Source organism: Malus sylvestris, chromosome 1, assembly GCF_916048215.2.
Source record: "Malus sylvestris chromosome 1, drMalSylv7.2, whole genome shotgun sequence".
In the NCBI taxonomy this organism is placed as follows: Eukaryota; Viridiplantae; Streptophyta; class Magnoliopsida; order Rosales; family Rosaceae; genus Malus; species Malus sylvestris.
In genome coordinates, this window is record NC_062260.1 from 27859438 (window position 1) to 27875439 (window position 16002).

Sequence of the window (16002 nt, forward strand, 5' to 3'; positions counted from 1 at the left end):
GTCCTATCTCTTCGATAGGAAGGTGCAGACCTGTCTAACTTCTCTCTTCTTTGCACATCAACCATGGTGATTTCTTCGTCGCTTCACACTCCGATGATCTTGATTTCTGACGGTAATGATAGGTGTATGGAATTTATCATTTTTTTAATTTTTAATGTTCAATTGGGGTCAAATTGACACGTGGCGCACAACATTCATTATCCATGTGAACACCATGTCACGGATCAACGACAATTCTAACGAAAAGCTTAACAGATGTATGAAAATGTTTTATAATTCTTACTTTAGATAAACTTGGATGAAAACACAATTTTACAGTCATGTAATAATACAATTTTTTGGGTACATATAAGCCCCGTTTGCAACGATGGAGTGTTTTGGATTCGATTGTCAAGAAGTAGCTTCGACTGTCCTAGTTACCGTGTAACAAACGGAATGCTGCAGAACCAGATATCCGGAAGGATCACAAGGCAATGTTTCGCCCTCGAATCGGTTGACGTGCATGAATTCAGCTTGGGATGCTGTCCTTTCCACAGCCATCCACCAGTTTTCATCGTCAGAATCAATGTCTTCCTATTCGTGGAAGAAAATCGGACAAATCAGATTTCAGGAAAACGAGTAAAGATTGGATCCATCCGTTTCACTGCAGGCATTGAGCAAAACTAAACAGAAAAGACACGACGGTAGGAAAAACTTGGACGGATGTTCCGAAAATGTAAACTCACCATATTGCTGATCCATAACGAATTCTGCTTATTCTCGGCATCATCTGCAACTCTAATGGCTTCAAGCCACCATGAGTCTGCAACGCAGCCGCTTGTCATGTTCTCATCACCATAAGAAACAGATTCAGGATCATTTTTATGTTCATGCACCATGTCAGGGATGATTTCCCATGGAATTGGTCGCGAGGGAGAACGATAACCTGTTGCCATCAGTATGCAAGTTGAAAGTGATCACTTGTTGATTACAGGAGATTAAAATGGTAAACACACACACACACACATACATACATACATATATATACAGAAATTGAAATATTTTGCACCTCTGCAGTCAGGATCATGACATTTCTGATAAGCAGCCCTTATCACTAGCCAATAGAATCATCATGCGTATCAGCAGGTTTTGTGTTACATATAAGAAAAAGCACTCAGGAAGTTCCAGACAAAGTGCAGATGTACAGACCATATCAAGCAATACTTTTAAGTGTGTATAAGCAGAAAAGAATCTGAGTCATGGGTTAAGATATCCCACAGCATATTAGATTTACCGCGATTGCTTTTATGCTGTCTGCCAATTCGCTCACGGTATCTATTGCTTGACATGCTATAGACCATGAGGGCAAACTCTGACAGCCAATACCAGCTACGAATTTTGCCTAGAGAAGCAGCGAGTTATTTACAAAGTGACAGCAGAAAATTATCAAACTTTTCTGATGCAGGCTGCAAGGTACAACCTGATACATTTCCGATGGTCGCAACAGATTCTACAAATGCATCCAAAGCTGGAAACGGAGATTTCCCCTGGAAGTATGTTGCTGAAGCACCACTTGTGCTACCATTCAATGCATATTCTTGGGGCCAACTGTAACATTTTCGAAGACTACTGTTTACCTGTAGTATAGTTAAAAGCCCTACTTTCAATATGCTAATAATTAGCTCATATTTGTAAGAATCAAGAGTGTGGAACGGTTTTTGAATCCAAATTACCTCGGTGTCAAAATGCAGAGTCTTTATACAATCAAGATCTGGTTTGCATACTAGAAGCTTCTCACAATCGACATCCAAATTGCAGATCAAGGATGCCATAAACATCTCCTCCTCACACTGCTGTTAAATAACATAACTTTGATTATACGATTAGAACATTATGTAGTCAAGGCAAAATTCAAAACACCACTAACAAAGCTCCAGGGTCCAACTATTATATTAATCAGAAGAGCAGCAATACCATCTTGTTGGCTTTGAAACGCCCAGTAGGCAGAAGCACTGAATTCTTCCCAGCCCTTGATGATAGAGCTAAACGAAAGCAACGATTTCGGGTATATACAGCAGTGTCCACAAATAGTTTACTAGGGTAGTCACAGGAGCTTGAATCTTTTCTGATAAATAAGTTTCCAAATCTTCCATCTCTCTCCCTTGCACTTGAAATCCGTGAGCATATCTGATAATATGTCATCACACAGTGACAATAGTTGATATTTCTACAGGGAATATAAAAAGGAAAAATCGTAGTAAATGCAGCAGATTTCTGTTCATCACAATAAAAGAAGCTATAGGTAATGAAATAAATTCCCATTTTTAAATTTGATCGAGCAAAAGACATCCTAAGAAACAACGTACAAATATCATAATGAAATGATACCTCAGTGACAAATGCACCTGCATGAGAGTTGTCCTTAAAAGCAGTCTTTTCTATGTGAATGATTAGGTGACGAGAGAACTTTGCTGCACGAAAGTATAACCATAAGTGACAATCAACTTCAAGAACCTCGCTATGAAATTATATATGACGTTAAGAAACAGAAATCAAAACCCATATATGGTGTCTATATTTAGACTCCATGAAAATTTAAATGTAGAGATATCAGCCTCATATATAAGGGAAGTAGTAATAATTGTGACCCACCTTCATGAGAGGAATCAAGCTCCAATATCCAAACCAAAAAGAGATTGTAGATAACCAAAATATAATCACAGAGAGATCAGTTTATGTGACACTTGGCAACCAAAATTTTTCTTTCCTTGAATAAACTAACTAATAGAAAATAAAATATAACTAATTAGATAATGTGTCATATTTCAAAAGCATTAAATTGTTAAGAGTGGTCGAATATGATAATAAGAATAAATGCACAAGTGCAAAATGTAGAGATTCGGAACCTATATACGGGGCACTCAACCAAACAAGCTACAAATTAAGAATAGGAACTCTATCCAAAAATCATCCTGTGGGGAAATCATTAAAACACAAACAAGTGACGATTAAGAGTAGCAACTGAATGGGGAATTCATTCAAGCACAAACAAGTCACAACGGTAGAATACCACCCCATGCGGCATTACTACAAACAGTTAGCAATCTTAAAAATAGTAACATTATGTTAGGCATTTTAACAATGGTTCAGAGCCTTAATCACATTATAGTACTGTTTCCATGAAATCATTTGATGTACTTGGCCTTCTTGCATCCTGATTCACAAAAACCCATACAATTTGAGCATTAATTTTTATAATTAAAAAATAATAAGGGATAAAACAAAATTAATTGATTATGTTCAGTATGGGTTAGGTATGTTTGCTTTTACGGTATGGTACCTGAATAGCCAAATGGTCAGTGAAGCCGAACTCAGTCTTGAAGCAACAGCTCAAGTATTTGCCGTAGTCCTGTTAGCTATCCTTCTGAAGACAGCCACCAACACTGCGGCAAATGCTCGAGCTGCTGCTTCAAGACTAAGTCCGGCTTCACTGACCATTTGGCTATCCAAGTATCGTACCGTAAAAGCAAACATACCTGACCCATACTGAACAAAATTAATTAATTTTATTTTATCCCTTATTATTTTTTAATTATAAAAATTAATACACAAATTGTATGGGTTTTTGTGAATAATGGATGCAAGAAGGCCAAGTACGTCAAATGATTTCATGGAAACAGTATTGTAATGTGGTTAAGGCTCTGAACCATTGATAAAATGCCTAACATAGTGTTACTACTTTTTAAGATTGCTAACTGTTTGTAGTAATGCCGCATGGGGTGGTATTCTACAGTTGCGACTTGTTTGTGTTTTAATGAATTCCCCATTGAGTTGCTAATCCTAATTGTCACTTGTTTGTGTTTGAATGATTTTCCTATAGGATAATTTCTCGATAGAGTTCGTATTCTTAATTTGTAGCTTGTTTGGTTTAGTGCCCCATATATAGGGATTCCGAGTCTCTACATTTGGCACTTGTGCATTTATTCGTATTGTCATATTCGACCACTCTTAACAATTTAACGCTTTTGAAATATGACACATTATCTAGCAATTATATCTAATTAGTTATATTTTATTTTATATTAATTAGTTTATTTAAGGAAATAAAAATCTTGGTTGCTAAATGTCACATAAACTGATCTCTCTCTGTGATTATATTTAGGTTATCTACATTCTCTTTTCGGTTTGAATCATCTAACTTGACTGTGACAGTATTGCCAACACTTATCAGGGAAGAAATAGGCGATCGAGTAAGAGCTAATTCTGCAGGAGTCACCATGTTTAATCAACAAATAACAATCACTGCTTCAACTGGAAGGAATCAAGAATCGCAAACAAGAACCGATTGTTTTGCACAAAGTGTGCACAACAATTGATTAGCAAGTAGCAGAAATCTTCAATAAACACACTAACAACCCGTGAGAAACCAACAATTGACTAGTAGAAACTAACAATCAACGCCTCAATCCACAACAAGATTCACAGCAAGACTCACAAAATGAAGTCAAGAAATAAAGAAACTAAACAGATACCTTCAACCAGAGCGACGAACTTCAACGATATCGACAAGCGAGACAAACTCAAGAATCCCCAAATTCTAGGGTTTGAGTACCAACCAACTTCGAGCAGAAAACAACAGACTTCCAGCGACCCAGATAACACTGCCGGAACAAGAACGAAGAAAATCGGAAGCACCGGGATCGTCAGGCGACGACGTGAGCCATTGTCGGCGATGATACTATGATAACAATGCTACTGTATGTAATGCAGAGAAGCAATGGAGGTGAAAAGCACCAAGAACTAGAGAGAGAAAGAAGAGAGGAAAAGTTTTCTGTTTTTCATTGCTTTCAAGTATGACTAACTCCAAGAGCCTTCAATACAATTGTGACACATGGCTATATCCTAACATCAAGTTCATAAAAAGGACAGACACCAGGACTGGTAAATGCTCGAGCTACGGATGCTCGAGCTACGGGTGCTGCTTTCAGAGCAACTCCATGGGAGCCCTTCCCCTATTCGTTATTTAATTTACTATGTAAACAGTAATTATCTTTAATAAACGGTAACTATCTTTTTATCTTCACTATTGCACTTGAATAGCTCTAGCAATAGGTAATAAAAAATATTTTTTTTAAATAATACAGAATAATTTTTTATTTATAATTTCGGATAAGATTTTTAATTATTCTCGTTGCGTCACGTGTTATTATCCGAAAAGATAATTATTGGTAATGGATTTCAATAAGATTTTTATCCAATGTCGTCGTGTCACGTGTCCTTACTTTTTCAAAATCTTTGAGAATAGATTTTAATCAGATTTTTAATCGTTCTCGTTGCATCACATCACATGTCATTACCCGAAAAGACAATTATTGGTGATGGATTTCAATAAGATTTTTATCCAATCATGTTGTGCCACGTGTCCTTACCATTTCAAAATCTTTGAGGATAGATTTCGATTAGATTTTCAATTGTTCTCGTAGCGCCACGTGTCATTACCGAAAAGACAATTATTGGTGATGGATTTCAAAAGATAGGAATTTGATTGAAAGTAGTTGAGAAAATATGAAATTGTGGTGTAAGGTAGATGGTAATGAGAATGTATTTATAGAAAAGTAAAAATAATTTTTTTTTAAAATTTTTCAAATTTTTTTTTTTTCGGATTTTTTACAATTTTTAAATTTTTTATTGAACTAATTAATCTCTGCCGTTGGATTTAAAAAAAAAATTGAATTCCAACACTCCATATTGTGCCACGTGTCACAACGATAACTTTTCTTAATTTTAAAACTATTTTTTCTTTTATTTATTTATTTATAAAGCAGAATAATATCAACCGTTGATCTCAGATCCAACGATTGATATTAAATAAGATTTTTTATTTTTATTACCATTGCAAATCGGAATGTCCAATTTAAAGAGCCGTTGGGATCGAACGGATCGTGGGAAGCCACGTGGCTTCCCAACGGTAACCTCGGCAGACTGCGACGCGGGCCCCATACTCTGATAAGCACCCCCACACACAGGTGAGTCGCACGTGCCTTACAGAGAAAAATACCCACACTGGAGCTTCAAGGCCGAGCTATCTAGCCCTATTTCGTACCCCGTCCCCCGTCCCCCGAGCGCCAGCCCACGCTGGAGTTGCTCTCAAGACTAAGTCTAGCTCCACCGACCATTTGGCTACAAAGATACCGTACCGTAGAAGCAAACATACCCAACCCATACTGAACAAAATTAATTAATTTCAATTTATCCCTTTTTTTTTATTATAAAAATTAATACTTAAATTGTATGGGTTTTTGTGAATCAGGGATGCAAGAAGCCCAAGTAGGTCAAATGATTTCATGGAAAGAAAAATCTTGGTTGCTAACTGTTTGTAGGAATGCCACATGGGGTGGTTTTCTACAATTGTGACTTGTTTGCGTATGAATGAATTCCCCATTGAGTTGCTACTCTTAATTGTCACTTGTTTGTGTTTTGATGATTTCCCGATAGGGTTCTTATTCTTAATTTGTAGCTTGTTTGGTTGAGTGCCCCATATATAGGGATTCCGAGTGTTGTGCATTTATTCATATTGTCATATTCGACCACTCTTAATAATTTAACAGTTTTGAAATATGACACATTATCTAGCAATAATGTCTAATTAGTTATATTTTATTTTATATTAGTTTATTCAAGGAAAGAAAAATCTTGGTTGCCAAGTGTCACATAAACTTATCTCTCTATGTCACGTTATGTTGACGTGGGTAAATGCACAAGCGCTAAATGTAGAGGATGGGGATCCATAAGTGACGCGCTCCGACAACGGGCAACAATTTTTCCATTCTTGAAATTATGGGTTTGGGTAATGCCTCTCAAAATTGTGTGTACTAAAAATAATTCTCTCTTCAAAATCAACCGTGGTGATTTCCTAGCTTTTCTAGTACCATCTAACTGTAGAAAGTATTGACGAAGATATTTTCATTACACACTGAATTGTCAGTACACAGGGATATATATAGTCACAAAGACTCTTACACAAGTGACCTTATCTTCTACAACTAATTACATAAATACCACAACTAACTATTTACTGTTGTAACTAACTTGTGACTGATTTAGTTCTCTCAATACACCCCCTCAAGCTGAGCTTGGGAGCAGTTGAAGAACCAAGAGGAAGCTTGGATTTGAGAGCAGTAAATCGACTCTTGGACAGAGACTTGGTGTGGATGTCAGCAAGCTGATCCTGACTACAAACAAAGTGAACCTTGATGAGATTAGCTAAGACCAACTCACGAATATAATGATAGTCAATCTCCACATGTTTGGTGCGGGCATGGAAGACCGGATTAGAAGCAAGAGAGATGGCTGAAATGTTATCACACCAGAGAGTGGGAGTCTGAGAAAGAGGAAAACCAAGGTCACGAAAAATTTTACAAATCCAAGTCAGTTCAGCTGCAGTGTGTGCGAGAGATCTGTATTCGGCTTCTGTGGATGACCATGCCACAGTAGCTTGTTTCTTGGCACTCCAACTGATAAGATTGGATCCCAGAAAGATATTATAACCACTAGTAGAACGGCGATCAAAGAGACAGCCAGCCCAATCCGCATAGGAGAAGGCTGTGAGATTAGGTGCACCCTTTCTGAACCATAGACCCTCAGAGACTGTACCCTTGAGATAACGAAGAATGCGTTTGACAGCTTGCATATGTTGGTCTCGAGGAGCATGCATGAACTGACAGATTTGATTCACAGCAAAGGAAATATCTGGACGGGTCCATGTCAAATACTGTAAACCACCAACAATGGATCGATACTCAGTGGGATTGGATAAAAAAGGACCACTGTGATCCAATTTGTTAGAGCCAAGGGGAGTGCAGCAAGGCTTTGCACCAGCCATATTAGTTTTCCCAAGAAGATCCAGTAAATACTTTGATTGATGGAGGAAGAGACCTGTGGAAGATCGTTGAATCTCTAAACCCAGGAAGTAGTGCAGTGGACCCAAATCCTTGACTGGAAAGATAGCACTGAGGTCGTGAATGAACAGATTGCATAAGGAAGAGTCAGGTCCAGTGACTAATATATCATCTACATACACAAGCACCATGACAGGAGTAGGACTAGGGAGAACAAATAAGGAAGCATCAGAAGAAGATTGCTGAAAACCAAGTCGAAGAAGAGCTTGAAACAGTTTGTCAAACCAAGCCCGAGGGGCTTGCTTAAGACCATAAAGAGATTTCCTTAATTTGCAGACATGATGTGGCAGATTGGGATCAGAGAAACCCGGAGGCTGCTGCATGTACACATCGTCCTTCAAATCTTCATGAAGAAAGGCATTACTGATGTCTAACTGATTTAAAAACCAATTGAACTGCACAGCAAGGGACAAAAGGATTCTGATCGTGACTGGTTTAGCCACAGGACTGAAGGTCTCTTGAAAATCGATACCTTCCTGCTGATGATACCCTTTTGCAACCAAACGAGCTTTAAAACGCTCAACAGTACCATCAGGATGCTTCTTGATTCTGAACACCCACTTGCAGCCAACAACATTGTAGGAGGATGAGGGAGGAACAAGGGTCCAGGTGCCTGTGGATTGTAATGCATTAAACTCATCTTGCATGGCAGATCTCCAATGAGCATGCTTAGAGGCTTGCGGATATGTAGTCGGAATATAGTCAATATCAGATGGAAGAGGATGTTTGGTAGCTGCATATACCTTGGGCTTGAAGATACCAGCTTTGGAGCGAGTGATCATAGGGTGAGTATTGGGAGGGGGCAGTGATGTAGTTGGTGCAGGGGAAGAGACAGATGCAGTAGACAGAGAATCTATACGGGGAGCAGCAGTAGGAGGAATGGACTCTTGAGGATTGACATTGTGCGGACTTGAAGGAAAACACTCAGAGGTAGAGTGCAATTCTGGAACCAAAGATCCAGGAGAGGCACCAGGACGTTGAGGAACCGAGAACTGTAGATCCATGGGGGCGGAGACAGAGACGGAAGACATAACATGGATGGTAGGAGAAGACTGAAAAGGATAAGTTGCTTCATCAAACTGCACATGTCTGGAAATGTAGAGACGATTTGTGACTGGATCAAGGCATCGATAACCCTTGTGCTGTAAACTGTACCCCAGAAAAACACAGCTTTTGCTTTTTGCTTCTAACTTGGAATGAGTATAAGGTTTGAGCCACGGGAAACATCGACAGCCAAATACTTTCAGTCTTGAGTAATCTGGTGGCTTGAAGAAGAGCAATTCCCAAGGAGAGGTAGAGAGGCCAGAGATTGGCAACCTGTTAATAAGATACACAGCCGTAGAAAAGGCTTCCACCCAATAGAGATGGGGAATATTAGAAGCAACAAGTAATGTACGAGCAGTTTCCACAATATGGCGGTGCTTTCTCTCAGCACAGCCATTTTGTTCAGGAGTGTGAGGACATGTTAATCGATGAAGAATACCATGAGTGCGAAGAAAAGACTCAAACTTAGCACCAATGAATTCACCCCCTGAATCGGAATGCACAACCTTGATTTTATTGCCAAGTAGATTTTCTACATAGTGTTTGAATACAACAAAAGTAGAATAGGCATCAGATTTTGCCTTTAATGGAAAGAACCAACTATATCTACTGTAATCATCTACAAGCAACAAGTAGTACTTAAAGCCACTAGGAGAAGTGATGGAGGCAGGACCCCAAATATCACAGTGTAGTAGTTGAAGACTGTGAGTACTTGTAGAACTGGCAGATGCAAAAGGAAGCTTGTGACTTTTAGCTAAAGCACAATCTGAGCAGAAAAGATCACCAGTAGGTTTGCCTTGCACAACAAGCTTATTTCCTGAAAGAACCTTTCGAAAAATAGAAGAAGATGGATGACCCAATCTTCGATGCCAAATCTGTACAGGAGCTTTGACACTTATTAAAGCCGAGGGTGATGAAGAGATGGGATGACCAGAGCCTTGAAGAGGATAGAAGCCATCTTTAACTGGTCCCCGCAAAAGCGTCTTCCCCGAAACTCGATCCTTTACAGTGGATCCATCAGGGTCAAGAGTCAAGGCACAATTATTATCTTTTAAAAAGTGATATGCAGATAATAAGTTGTGTTTCATAGCAGGTACATGTAGGACATTACTCAACTTAAAAGAAGTATGAGATGTATCTAAAGTAGAGGTACCAATATTGTGAATAGGCAGACCTTTACCATCTCCTATATAGACCTTGTCTTCACCAGTGTAAGGAGAGGCAACAGAGAGATTTGCAATGTCATTTGTGATATGGGAGGTGGCTCCAGAATCCAATAGCCAAGATGGGGATGGTTTGGATGAGTAGTGAGCACAAAGAGCTGCAAGCTTGGCTGGTGGCACTCGTCCAAAGATCTCAGGATTCATCCTGTCAAAGCAATCAATTGCTTCATGGCTAGTTGAACCACATATTTGACAGGTGGTCTTGTGACTGGATGAAGAACCTTGGTTGTGAGATCGGGAGCCTGAATGAAAGGCACGAGGCTGATTTGGACGATAAGGACCAGTGGAGTTGCCACGTGAATTACTAAAATTGCGATTTCCTCTGAAATTGCGATTGTTCCGGCCTCTATTAGAATTGTAACGAGAGGCAGATTGAAGAGGCTGATTATATGCAGCGAAGGCCTGTGAAGAAGGCGTTGGGAGCAAAGGTGCTTGAGACTGAACAGAGAATGCTTGAAAAGGCTCAGTAGTAGGAGTGGACAGAATGTTCTTACGACGAGCCATGGAAAGCTCTTTGGTCAGCAACAGACCATGCAATTCATCAAGAGAAGTTGACGACAACCGCAACATGATGGAGTCAATAAAGGACTCGAATTCATCAGGAAGACCGTGAAGTGTTGCAGCAATGAGATCACGATCAGAAACAGTTGCACCAGCAGCACTGAGAGAATCTGAAATTTCCTTGAGTTGCTGTAGATATTCCGAGATCGATTGAGAGCCTTTTTGAATTGATTGAAGACGAGAACGAAGCTGGTGAATATGAGCTTCAGAGACTCCACCAAAACGTTGTTCAAGCTTCTGCCAAAGCTCTCGAGACGTGGACACCCCTACCGTGAATGGAATGAGATCTTCAGAAAGAGTCGAGTTGAGCCAAATCAAGAGGTTTTGATCTTTTTCAAACCACTGCTCAAATGCCGGATTCAGTGAGCGATCAGGGAGAAGAGGAGCCGGACATGGCTCAGTACCGTCAACAAGACCAAGAAGTTTGTACCGGCGCAAAATTGGAGCAAACAATGCGCGCCATGGAAGGTAATTGGTGCGTTTGAGTTTGATTGGCACCATGCTACCAATGTTTTGGATCGTAAGAGACATATATGAGTTCTGAGGTTGAGGATTTTCAGAGGGATTAGGGTTTGGTAGTGACGATGAGATCGGCGGAGACGAAGAGCCAGATGGGGAGGCCATGATAGACAAGCGCAAAATGCGAGAGAGGAGGAAGAATCAAAGACAGAAAGCACAAGATCGATCACGAAATAAATCAAGAAATCGATCGAGAAAGAGAGAAAACGATCGAGAAAGCACCGACTCAAATATATCACCGACTCAAATTGAAAGAAATTGCTGAGTAAAACTACCAAGACAGATCAAGAACAGTGATCAGAAAACAAAATCAACGAAGAAATCTGATCAATTTGAACAGAAATCAGAGAAGTAGAGCGGAAGAAATGGAGGATCGAATGCCGGAAGGCGATTGGCGATGAAACCATGTAGAAAGTATTGACGAAGATATTTTCATTACACACTGAATTGTCAGTACACAGGGATATATATAGTCACAAAGACTCTTACACAAGTGACCTTATCTTCTACAACTAATTACATAAATACCACAACTAACTATTTACTGTTGTAACTAACTTGTGACTGATTTAGTTCTCTCAATACTAACAAACGGGGCCATAACCCATAAGGACACATGTAGGAAATGGTCGTTTATTCCGTCTTCCACGACGAAATGCTGCAGAACCAAATATCCGGAAGGATCGCCAGGCAATGTACTAGACCTCGAATCAGTTGACATGCGCTAATTCAGCTTGGGATGCAGTCCTTTCCACAGCCATCCACCAGTCTTCATCATCGGAATCAATGTTTTCCTATTCGTCGAAGAAACTCAGACAAATCAGATTTCAGGAAAACGAGAAGATTGGTTCCATCCATTTCACTGCACCCAGTGAGCAAAACTAAACAGAAAAGAGACAGTAGGATAAACTTGGACAGATGTTCAGAAAATGTAGCCTCACCATATTACTGATCCCTAAAGAATTTTGCTTATTCTCGACATCATCTGCAACTCTAATGGCTTCACGCCACCATGAATCTGTAACGCAACTGCTGCTCATTTTCTCATCACCATAGAGAACAGATTCAGGATCATTTTTATATTCATACACCATGTCAGGGATGATTTCCCATGGAATTGGTCGCGAGGCAGAACGATAACCTATCGCCATCATATGCAAGTTGAAAGTGATCGCTTATTGATTAAAGGAGATTAAAAATAGGTAAATATTTACAGAAATTGAAATTTTTTTTGCACCTCTGCAGTCAGGATCATGACATTTCTGATAATAAGAAGCCCTTCTGAGGTCGGCAACGTATATCACTAACCAATAGAACCATCACGCGCATTAGCAGGTTCTGTGTTACATATAAGAAAAAAAGCGTAGGGCAAGTTCCAGACAATACTTTCACGTGTGTATAAGCAGACAGGAATCTGAGTCATGAATTAAGATACCAACAACATATTAGATTTACCGTGATTGCTTTTATGCTGTCTGCCAATTCGCTCACAGTATCTATTTCTTGACATGCTGTAGACCATGAGTGCAAACTCTGAAAGCCAATACCAGCTCCGAATTTTACCTAGAGAAGCAGCAAGTTATTTAAAAAGTGACTGCATAAAATTATCAAACTTTTCTGATGCCGGCCACAAGGTACCACCTGATACATTTCCAATGGTGGCAACAGATTCTACAAATGCATCCAAAGCTGGAAATGGAGATTTTCCCAGGAAGTATGTTGCTGAAGCACCACTTGTGCAACCATTCAATGCATATTCTTGGGGCCAACTGTAACATTTTCCAAGACCATGGTTTACCTGTATCAAGAAAGCATTTGATATAGTTAAAATGCACTAATGTCATTATGCTTATGGTTATCTCATATCTGTAAGCATCAAGAGTATGGAACGGTTTTGGAATCCAAATTACCTCGGTGTCAAAATGCAGAGTCTTTATACAATCAAGATCTGGTTTGCATACTAGAAGCTTTTCACAATCAACATCCAAATTGCAGATCAAGGATGCCATGAACATCTCCTCCTCACACTGCTGTTAAATAACAAAGCGTTGATTATACGATTATTATGTAGTCAACGCATAAAATCAAAACATCACTAACAAAGCTCCAGGTTGCAACTATTATATTAATCGGAAGGGTGGCAATACCATCTTGTTGGCTTTGAAACGCCCAGTAGGCAGAAGCACTGAATTCTTCCCTGCCTTTGATGATAGAGCTAGACGAAAGCAACGATTTCGAGTATATACAGCAGTGTCCACAAATAGTTTACTAGGGGAGTCAGAGGAGCTTGAATCTTTTCTGATAAATAAGTTTCCAAATCTTCCATCTCTCTCCTTTGCACTTGAAATCCGTGAGCATATCTGATAATATGTCATCACAGTGACAATAGTTGATGTTTCTACAGGGAATATAAAAAGGAAAAATCGTAGTAAATGCAGCAGATTTCTGTTCATCGCTATAAAAAGAAGCTATAGGTAATGAAATAAATTCCCATTTTTAAATTTAATCGAGCAAAAGACATCCTAAGAAACAACGTACAAATATCATAATGAAACGATACCTCAGTGACAAATGCACCTGCATGTGAGTTGTCCTTAAAAGCAGTCTTTTCTATTCGAATGATTAGGTGACGAGAGAACTTTGCTGCATAAAAGTATAACCATAAGTGACAATCAACTTCAAGAACCTCGCCATGAAATTATATACAATAGATGACGTTATGAAACAGAAATCAAAACCCATATATGGTATCTATATTTAGACTCCATGAAAATTTAAATGCACATAGACATCAGCCTCATATATAAGGGAAGGAGTGATAATTGTGACCCACCTTCATTAGAGGAATCAAGCTCCAATATCCATTCCTTGTTTCCGATAATAGAATACTTTTCAAGCAGGGCTTCAAAAATGGCTGATATCAAGAGGTCAACCATTTCATCACCATTTCTGTCTGCATTGTCCCTTCTACTGAATTCCAAGTCAAAATAAAGGTGACACGGCAAACCCTGAAAGCAACACATTCCAATTATAGGAACCACAACCTAGAACGGAAATCAATTTTCTGCACACAGTACCCATTTATTGCTTCTATTAAATAAAAGGAAAGAAAAATTGTCACCTCCTGGATCACTTCGTAGTGGTGACGGAACTTGGGATTCATATTTTTATACCTGAAAAAGGAAACGAAAGCAGTACAAATATAAAAAATATAATACCTCATACGGTGAAAAAGTATAAAAAATCGAAAAGGACAAGGTAACCTTCTCCAAAAATCGTTATATGTTGAAACGAGGAACCTTCTCTGTCCACTATAATGATCTTGATAACTAAATACATGAACATTCTCATGCCCTTTGACAAACTGCATTGCTTCATCCTGCCTTGGAAACGTAGTCCACACTTCCTTCCTAAATGAACCAAAAACAATGGTCAAGTCACATTGTAAAAGAGTATCACAAGAGAAAAGAACCTTCTTAAAGAATGACAGTGTGGACAAAGAAATACACAAATACCTTGAAGTCAATCTTTTTTGTGCAGCGAGATCAACACGTATTTCACGTAGGAGTCGCAGAAACGACCTTGATGGTTTTTTGGGGGGCACACCATGTGGAGATCCGTAGAATACAACTGGGGAAAACTCCTTTTGACGATTAAACTTGTTTGGTTTAACACTTGTAGGACCAGACTGAATCAGAAAATCAGCAGGGCAAAAATCAAATTACTGACTCACCAACCGATAAACGCAGTAAAAGAACATTTCAGCTACCAACGAAATAAAAGGTCTAGCTTCATTCAACCAAGAAACAATTTCCACACAACAAGAAACATCGATGGGAAAATTCGAACTTAGAACCAATCAAGAACATAGCATGAATTAAAGTTACTTGGATACAAAAACCATTACGTGCGAATGCTCCATCAAACATATGGTTGATTAATTTGCAGCCTTTATAAAGCACAAAACGAAACCAATTTTCATTGTACATAAGTACCTTGTCGGCGGAAAGTTGTAATTCTGATGCATTTTTCTTTGTGTTCTCTGCTGAGCCTGGAGAGGAGACTTCCGGGGTTTTACTCCTCCGCTTCAAATCGCTTTTGCTTCTCTTCCTTTCCCTCAATGCGGATTCTGGTCAGACAAGAAAATAACAAATCTTGTAAATATCAGTTAACAACTCAACCAATCAAGAACAATGCTTTGATTGAAACCTCTACAAAACACATTCCACAAGCAATAAAAAGAAAATTGAATCTCATACTTCCAATTCGAAACCCTAATTTAACCTCCCAAATGAAAAACATTGTTAATCTTGTCAAGGATTTGATTTTCTTCGTTTTTGATTTTGAATTCTCAGTGGCCAAACAGGGCGGAGGAGAGAGAAAGAGAGGGAGCTTACGAGGAGGAGAGATGCCGCACTTGAAGCACTCGAACAACCGATCGACGTCGTCCATCGCCAGTCGTCCGTCGTCACTGCTCACTCTAAAACGACGCCGTACAGAGAGCTTATTTCGTTTCTAAGCGGTAATTTGAATTTTCGAAAGGAAACCTGAGAATCCCGTTTAGATTCCACAACGTTTTCTTTCCCTCCACTTTCTCTTGTTTCCGCCACGTCAGTTGGTAAAGTGCGTCATTTTTTTAGAAAAAAATTGTAGAAATGTTGGCTCAATTTTAATTTAATTGGACTAATTGTCTTTCAACTAAAATTTATGATTATTGA

General features: G+C 39.1%; 1 protein-coding gene across 16 annotated transcripts; it reads right to left on the reverse strand.

The window, feature by feature from the left end:
• Positions 1–256: 256 nt before the first annotated feature.
• Positions 257–15871, reverse strand: LOC126616732 (uncharacterized). 16 transcript variants are annotated; one of them, XR_007621256.1, is made up of 15 exons: positions 15682–15861; positions 15280–15413; positions 14800–14972; positions 14548–14694; positions 14406–14457; positions 14118–14292; positions 13845–13927; positions 13432–13644; positions 13195–13314; positions 12926–13082; positions 12740–12847; positions 12522–12587; positions 12226–12425; positions 11768–12078; positions 6928–6994 (listed from the first exon to the last, which is right to left on the reverse strand). XR_007621256.1 is itself a non-coding variant. In XM_050284867.1 (14 exons), exons 1-14 carry the CDS (start codon positions 15734–15736, stop codon positions 391–393), a joined length of 1845 nt encoding a protein of 614 aa, XP_050140824.1. In that variant the 5' UTR covers positions 15737–15871; the 3' UTR covers positions 257–390. The 16 variants fall into 16 exon arrangements, 15 of the variants coding, with proteins under 15 accessions (XP_050140824.1, XP_050140844.1, XP_050140818.1 ...); XM_050284867.1 differs by lacking the exons at positions 6928–6994; positions 11768–12078; positions 12226–12425; ... (4 more) ...; positions 13432–13644; positions 13845–13927 and adding exons at positions 257–573; positions 726–925; positions 1049–1093; ... (3 more) ...; positions 1954–2166; positions 2368–2450 and having other exon boundaries at positions 15682–15871; XM_050284887.1 differs by lacking the exons at positions 6928–6994; positions 11768–12078; positions 12226–12425; ... (3 more) ...; positions 13195–13314; positions 13432–13644 and adding exons at positions 257–573; positions 726–925; positions 1049–1093; ... (2 more) ...; positions 1713–1829; positions 1954–2166 and having other exon boundaries at positions 15682–15871.
• Positions 15872–16002: the final 131 nt, after the last annotated feature.